Raw genomic sequence first — 8,122 nt, 5'->3', positions numbered from 1 at the left:
GGCTCGTGCGCTCACCCAGGAATGTCATCAGGACAGCTTAGCTGCTGGCTGCTCAGACTTGGGTTTCTGCACAAGTGTCATCCGGCCCTAGTGACACCCACGCCCACCGCAGGGGTTAGCCTGGCCTAGACAGCAGCCTGCCCGGCCACCCTCCAGGTGTGTGGACAGCAGTGGATGCTGCTTGGGCCGTCTGGGGGCCTGAGAGGAGGAGGAGCTCCACCCACACCACCTGGGGCTCGGTGACCCCCCCTCACCCCACAGGACACTTGTTTGGGCTCGTTCTGGCCTGCCCTGCGAGGGCTGTGGGCACTGACGGGCAACGGACCAGAGCCCCCAGCACCTTCCTGTGCCACCCCACACCCGGCCCTTTGAAATGTGCGCCAGACACAGTGGGTAGTCAGAGCTCCGGAGGCCAGAGGCACAGTGCCAGTGACCAGAGTGGCAGTGGGGAGGGCCTCTGCTGCGCCAGACACCTAGGGCCAGTGCGGAGCCAGGCCTTGGAGCCTGATCACCCAGGCTTGCAGCCAGTCTGGCCTCTTCCGGGCTGTGCAGCCTTGGATAAGTTACCCAACCCTTCTGTGCCTTGGTTTCTTGATTTTTTTTTTTTTGAGACAGAGTCTTGCCCATCACTTCAGGCTGAGAGAGCAGTGGTGTGATCTCGGCTCACTGCAACCTCTGCCTCCTGGGTTCAAGCAATTCTCCTGCCTCAGTCTCCTGAGTAGCTGGATTACAGGCGTGCACCACCACACTCAGCTGTCTTGTATTTTCAGTAGAGACAGGGTTTTGTCATGTTAATAGGCTGGTCTGGCACTTCTGACCTCAGGTGATCCGTCCACCTCAGCCTCCCAAAGTGCTGGGATTACAGGCGTGAGCCACCGCGCTGGGCCAGTTTCTTGATCTTTGAAACAAGGAGCACACAGGGTAGCTACCTATGTCTATGAGGTTGGCTGTGGAGCGCCCAGGCTGGCTGGCAATCCCCTGGCCACAACTGTGACCCATTTCCAGGGGTATAAACCAGGTGCCCACAATCACGTCAGTGCAGGGGGGGAGGCGCAAAACCCAAATGGGCCTAACTCCCCAGCCTCCTGCAGCTTTCCCATCTCCTGCACCCGGAGCCTGTGTGCCCAGCAGAGCCCCAGCAGCTGGACCTTCTTCACAGGGTGCCCAGGTCCCCACAGCACTGCAGACCCATAGAGACTGGGCCAGGATGCTCCATTCTTCCTGTGGGTTCAGCCCCCACACAGGCCAAGAGTGGCTGCTGCCTCCTGCCCCTCCCCAGAGCCCCTCACCCCTGTCCCCTGCCTCTTCACCCAGGGCCCCTCATGGGCGGAGTGGATGGATGGAATGGATGGATAAAGGGAAGGGATAAAATTTTAATTGAGTTTTGATTTTTGAAATTTTACGGAAATTTTGTGCGATTGACGTGATTTTGAAATTTTATCGATTTTGATTTTTCCGGAGCGATTTTGTTTTCTGAGCGTGATTTTTGATGACGAGCCTTTTTTTCTGGATTTTTTGATTTTATTTTATTTTCCGGAGTTTTTTTTGACGAGTCTTTTTCCCGGATTTTTGCATTTTGAAATTTTGTTTTACCTTTTGACTTTGTTTTTGTCTCGATCTGATTTTGAGTGAGTTTTTATTTTATCTTTATTTTTGAGTTTTTCTGGATTTTTATTTTTGTTTTTGTTTTTACTGAGCGATTTTGTTTTTATGTTTTATTTTTAGAGTTTTTTATTTTTTGATTGAGTTTTTGATTTTTGTTTTATTTTCTGAGCGATTTTGAGTTTTCGAGCGTGATTTTGAAAATTTTTTGAGCCTTTTTCCTTTTATTTTCCGAGTTTTGAGCCTTTGTTTTTCTGATTTTAGAGTTTGAAATTTTTCCGGAGCCGACTTTGTTTCCTGATTTGACTTTGTTTTCCGAGTTCTCCCGAGGCCTCCTCTCTCACCCCTGCCTCCTGCCCCTCCCCAGGGCCTCTCACCCCTGCCTCCCTGCCTCAGTCTCCCTAGCAGTGCTGGGGTCAGGCAGGGGCCCGCTGTGCCCTCCCCCAGGGCATTTCCAAAGAGGTGAGGGCTGTGAGGCTGCAGCATCTGTTTATTGAATAGAAAGAGGCGTCCCACGAGGCATCCCACAGGCGGGGGTCGGAGGATGGAGAGGCTCCAGGTGGTCCCCGAGGGCTGTGGGTCTCGACTCCAGGGGCGAAGGCGCCTGCTGCTGTGGCTCCACCTGCATGGAAAATGCACGGTGACTCCATCACCCACTCCCGCGACAAACGCCCTTCCTGCTCCCCGCAAGCCGGGCATCACTCTTCCAAAGCCACCACCGACAGGCCAGGGAGAGCTCACTCTGCTCCCAAAACTCCTGCAAACCTGGAAACACACACCAGCTACCACTGCTGCCCCACAGGCCCCAGGTGAGAGGCCGACCCTGGCTCCAACACTTCCCCACCTTCCCCGGGGGTGGGGGACCCAGCCCCATGCCCAGCCCCTGGCTGAGTGGCAGCGAGCCACGGCCTCTACCTGGTCCTTGGTGAAGGGGCCAGCGTGGCAAGAAAGCCCCGGAATGTCCATGAAGCCACCACAGAACCCACAGCCTCATGGTCACCCGTGGTGGCCCGGGGGGGGCACTCTACCCCGGGGGGGGCACTGTTCAAGATCATGGGGGGATGGGGCTACATGTTCTGCTCACAGAACCTTCTGGAGGAGGGCGGTTTGGTGTTGACCCCATGTTTCCCGACCCAGCGGGTGTGTACAGGGAGACCTTGGTGCAGACTTGTGCTAAGCTGGACAGCCCCAGTGTCCCCAGGCAGGACGGCGAGTCTCCAGGAAGAGTACCCTGGGAGAGGAGGCGAAGCTCACGGAGAGGAGCAGAGACGCAGGAAGTGCAGCGGCAGCACGGTGGAAACGAAGGAGAAACAGCCCCGCCTCAGAGCCCCCCACCTCCTCCCGCCATGCCAGGAAGGGCCAGTGTCCCTCCAGACACCAGTGACTGTCATGTCAGACACGTGATGTGTGGTTGCGCCCAAATTCTTGGTGGTGAACCTGGGCGAGGGACCCAGCGGTCCTCCGGCGTCTGGCTGAGGGGGAGATCTCCCCAAGACCCCACCCGCATGTGGCTCCTGTGATGGGCACTGCGTGTGAAGGCTGTGGTCTGCCCTCCTGGGCCCTGGGGGAGAAGACAGGACCCCCACAATTCCCAAGCAGGACCCTGCCCTGGGGAGGGAGCCAGGGGCTGTGTGGACGCAGCGGGGACACAGAGCCGTGGATTGAATCGTGTCCCCAAAACTTCAGGCCCACCTGGAACCTCCGAACGTGGTCGTATTTGGAAATGGTCTTTGCAGATACCATTAGTTTAGAATCTGGAGATGAGATCATCCTGCATTTACAGCAGGCCCTAAATCCGAGGACAGGTATCCTCATAAGAAGAGGGCCGTGGGGCACTCGCTTCGGCAACACAGATACTACGAGGGAAGTTTGGACACTGACGCACAGGAGGAAGGTGGCCGTGGGAGGACGGAGGCAGAGACAGGGCTGATGCTTCCGCAGGCCAACAAACGCCCAGGACAGCGCCCAGCCGTGGGAGCTGGGGGGTGGTGCGGGAGGGAGTCTCTCCCTCAGAGCCTCCAGAGGAACCAGCCCTGTGGACACCTTGATTTTGGACTTCTGGCCTCCAGAACTGGGAGAGAGAAACTTCTGCTGTTTTTTTGTTTGTTTGTTTGTTTTGTTTTGTTTTTTTGAGACGGAGTTTCTCTCTTGTCACCCAGGCTGGACTGCAATGGCGTGATCTTGGCTCACCGCAACCTCCACCTCCCGGGTTCAAGCGATTCTCCTGCCTCAGCCTCACGAGTAGCTGGGATGACAGGCATGTGCACCACCACGCCTAGCTAAGTTCTGTATTTTTAGTAGAGACAGGGTTTCTCCATGTTGGTCAGGCTGGTCTCAAACTCCCGACCTCAGGTGATCCGCCTGCCTCGGCCTCCCAAAGCGCTGGGATGACAGGCGTGAGCCACTGCACCCAGCCAAACTTCTGCTGTTTCACGTCGCCCCATTTGTGGTACTCTGTGATGGGTACCTTAGGAAGTCAAGGGAGGCTTCCTGGGACAGGTGAAGTCTAAGCTGAGGCCTGAAGCATGGGGTCGCCAGGCAAAACAGCGGGGCGGGCACGGGGCAGACACAAGCAGATGTCAAGCTGCGACAGGGACGGGAGAGGCAACCAGGGCAGCCCCTGCAGCACCTGGAGAACTCAGCTGGGAAGGGCCGGGCGGGGCTCCAGAGGTGTCAGGGTGCCTCCTTGCTCTCAGGGCTGCAGGCGTCTGTGGGGAGGAAGACATCCGTGAGATGCTGATGGCCAGGACTGCCCTCGCTTCCTGCAGCCCCCAACCCTGGGTGCCAAGCGCCACTGGACAGCTCCACCACCCCCAGAGAGTGGGGCCCAGAGCCTCCCTCCCAGGGCTGCCCAAAGCCTCTCCCATAGTCGTGCTGGGGGAGGTGGGGGAGGGGCTGCAGGGGCTGCCAGCCCACCCCTAGAAGAGAAGACCCCCTGCTGCCCGCACACTGCCTGTGCTGTGAGGGGAAGGAAGGGTGGGCTCATGGGAGGGGAGGGCCAGACGGGGTGGCATGGGAGGGGCAGGGCTTGCCAGGGCACCTGACTTGGGCAGCATGACCATCATGTCATCGGAGAGCCCCAGGGTCGGGTAGAAGTCCTGGAAGGCCTTCAGAGCCTGGGGACTCACGTCCTGGGTCCGGCCTGAGGGGAGCAGAGGTCACTGTGAACCCAGCAGCTCACAGGAGTGCAGCAGGGGATCTCCTGGCCTTACTCCACCTCCCTGAGGGCTGACAGCAAGGCCGCCACCCTGGGTTGGGCAGGTTGTGCGCTGCATAAAGTTCCTGCCTGGCCGAAGGAAACCTGGGGCCTCCTTCCCCAGTCCACACCAAGGTGTCTGGGAGGTCGGGGTGGTCTGGCTGTCCTCATGGGCCCCACTCCCCCTTGAGCATCTTTCCCTGCAGCCCGGAAGCCTCCAGCCTAACCCGGTCCGCTCTACCCTGGGAGTCCGCAGGAGTTAAAGAACCTCAGCCCCAGCCCCGGAACTCAGGCAGCGAGGCCAGGCAGGGAAGGGCGGGGCACCGCGCTCTCAGGAGGCCAGAGAGGAGCACGCACCGCAGGACCCCCCGCAGCCAACCTCCTCCACATCCAAAGCACCGCACGCATCCAGCTCCCACTGCACCTGGTCCTGGCAAGGCCAGGAGTGTGTGAGGTCACAGCAGGAGAGGGCATGGGGCAGCACCAGAAGGGGAGGGCCCGGGGGTGAGGAGGCGGGGCATAAACTCGGCCTAAAAGTGGAGGGCTCCCCGGAGGAGGTGAGGGTGAGGCCTGTGAGAAGGGGCGGGGCTGGCAGGCGGGTGGGGAGTGGGGTGGTGCAGGACGGATGGGGGCGGGGCCTGTGAGGAGTGGGGGAGGGGCCAGTGGGGGGAGGTGGGACAGGCACTCACTGTAGAGCTGCACCATGGTGCTGAGGGCCCCCTCCAGCTCCTTGTAGATGTAAAGGACTGCGAAGGAGCTGTAGTCTGTGTCCACGATGCGCACGTCCAGGTAGCCCAAGGCTGCAGAGAGGCAGGCGGCCGATCAGGCTGGAGAAGTGGATGGGCCCGGGCACCAACCCCACCCATGCCTGCCCCTGCTGCTGGGCTGTGAGCATGTTCCCCGAGGAAAGAGGAGGGGCGGGGAGGGGCGGGGAGGGGCGGGGAGGGGCGGGGAGGGGCGGGCAGGGGCTGGAGACTGGGATGGACATCTGGAGCCCTGGTGGAAAGTCAGCCCCGTGTCACCCCCAGAGAAGTGGCATCCAGCACCCCTGAAGGCAGATGAGGCAGGACCTACCTGGGACCCTGAAGTGTCCCTTGGAGCCCACCTTCAGGTACTCGGCATCCACCTGGTTACAGCCGTCCGCCCTGGGGGTGCACAGCTGGCTCACTCATGGCACCCAGCTACCTCGGCCCCCCAGCCCAGCCCAGGCAGCCCAGCCCAAGTAACTCACCCTGGGAACTCCATGTGGACGTGGAGGCCGCCCTCCTCTGTGGGCCTAATGGCCCTGGTGGACATAGACAGGTGGTCCTTCTTGCCCAGGAAGACCTTGCAGTCAGATGCCATGGAGACCACGTACCAGAGGCCTGAGAACTGCCAGGGACTTAGTCACCGCAGGCCAGGACAGCCAGCAGCAGGGCCCTCCTTGCCCAGGGACCCAGGGGACAGCCCAGAAGTCACACGGCAAGGGGCCTCGGAGTGGCCATCTCTCGGGTGTGAGCTGAGCCCAGGTGGACAGGAACTGATCTCGGGCAAGTCACAGTGCAGCTGTGAGCCTCAGTTCCCCAGCTGTGAAGTGGGTGCAGTAATGATCCATTCACAGGTTGGTTTAGGATTAAGCGCAGAGCGGGTCTACAGCACGTGCCTGGCCGGGCACAGAGCAAGCGCCCCAGGAAAGGCAGTTGTCACAATTATCACGTTGTCTCCGGCAGGAGCCCAGCTCCCACCCACCACAGGACAGCAGAGGCCCCTGGTACCTTTTCAGCATTGAAGTCAGGCTGCAGCAGAACCTCAGCCTGTGCCGTGGGCGCCCAGAGCAGGGCCAGGATTGCGCCGAGCAGGAACAACGTCATCGCCTCACCTGCCCTCCAGCCCCTGGTGCTGAGTCCCCAAGCCCCAGGGGGCCAGCTTTATAGTCCAGGCCACCCCCTGGGTGCACCTGCTCCTGGGCGGAGCAGATGGAAGCGGAAGGCACTTTGGCTCTGAGATGTGTCCCCCAGGTGTCCCCCAGCCCCAGGGGACATTTCCTGGAGGGCTCCAGACAGCCAGGCTCTGGCCTGACGCACCCGGGCTGAGGATTTGTCCCCTAGGCCTGCCAGACATGTCACCAATCACGGGGTCACTGCCAAGCCACAGCAGAGACTTGTCCTGGCTTGCCTGGACTCATGCCCAAGCCCCTCTGTCCACACCCTGCCTGGCTGGGCTGAGCCAGGGCCCTTGGGGTGCAGCTGCAGGCAGCTGGGCTGGGGTTGCTCTGGCTAGGCCCCTCTCCTGGGGTCTGGCCACCCAGAAAGCCCCCTTCTCTCACCACCACCATGTGGGTAGGGTCACACCGGCAGAGTGTCCAGGGCAGAGCTTGTGCCCCCACACTGTGAGAGAGGCCTGGCCACCCCTCACCCCAGACCCCCACCACCCCCGATGCAGCCCCCAGCTGGGCTTCCAGCAAGCAGGCCAGGGACCAGACGGGACCAGATGGGGCTGGGCCGGCCCTGGGGAGGATTATGGCATTGGATACCACCTTATCACTGGTTGTGTAAGCACGCGGGGGGCAATGACGCCAGGAAGGCGCCGCGGGCTGGCAGAGGCCGGAACCTCCCAAGTGACCTCTCTGTGTTCCCACAGAGCACCCAGGGACACTGGGCAAGGAGCAGCAGGTGGCCTCAGAGCACACCACCCAGAAACCTCTGATCAGGGTTGGGGGTCCTACCAGGGAGGCCAGCACTGCCAGTCCTCTGGAGTGAGTGAGAGTGAGGCAGGAGAAGAGGACCTGGAGACAGCAGGGAGCCTAAGGATATCCTGGAACCAAATCAAATGGAAACACCAATGATGATGGGAACGTGAATGGCTTTGTACCTTCACTCCATCCTCTCCGTTCACATAGGGTTTACATAGGGTTTAGATAGGACTCATACCAAGTACATGACTTTGGTTTTTTGTTGTTGTTTTTTTTCAAGACAGAGTTTCATTATTGTTGCCCAGGCTGGAGGGCAGTGGCGCGATCTTGGCTCTCTGCAGCCTCTGCCTCCCAGGTTTAAGCGATTTGCCTGCTTCAGCATCCTGACTATCTGAGATTAGAGGCACCCACCACCACACCTGGCTAATTTTGTATTTTTAGTAGAGACAGGGTTTCTCCATGTTAGCCAGGCTGGTCCTGAACTCCCGATCTCAGGTGATCCACCCGCCTCAGCCTCCCAAAGTGCTGGGATTATAGGCGTGAGACACCGTGTTCAGCCAAGAAAATTACTTTGACTTCATCCTCTTCATTTACACAGGGCAGACACCAAGTAACCAATGGTAAACCTCTAGAGGATATTGAAACCCCAGAAC

General features: G+C 59.6%; 1 protein-coding gene across 1 annotated transcript; it reads right to left on the bottom strand.

The window, feature by feature from the left end:
* Window positions 1-2,043: 2,043 nt before the first annotated feature.
* On the bottom strand, window positions 2,044-7,167 carry LCN15 (lipocalin 15). Its single transcript, XM_031654876.1, has 7 exons — window positions 6,553-7,167; window positions 6,030-6,169; window positions 5,873-5,943; window positions 5,488-5,598; window positions 4,643-4,744; window positions 4,232-4,310; window positions 2,044-2,224 (listed from the first exon to the last, which is right to left on the bottom strand). The coding sequence occupies exons 1-6, from the start codon at window positions 6,646-6,648 to the stop codon at window positions 4,276-4,278; spliced, it is 555 nt and encodes a 184-aa protein (XP_031510736.1). The 5' UTR covers window positions 6,649-7,167; the 3' UTR covers window positions 2,044-2,224; window positions 4,232-4,275.
* Between the last annotated feature and the right edge of the window lie 955 nt (window positions 7,168-8,122).

This window comes from Papio anubis, chromosome 13 (genome assembly GCF_008728515.1).
Source record: "Papio anubis isolate 15944 chromosome 13, Panubis1.0, whole genome shotgun sequence".
Lineage (NCBI taxonomy): Eukaryota > Metazoa > Chordata > Mammalia > Primates > Cercopithecidae > Papio > Papio anubis.
Note: the sequence above shows the minus strand (reverse complement) of the source record. Positions and strands in the feature narration are given on the sequence as shown.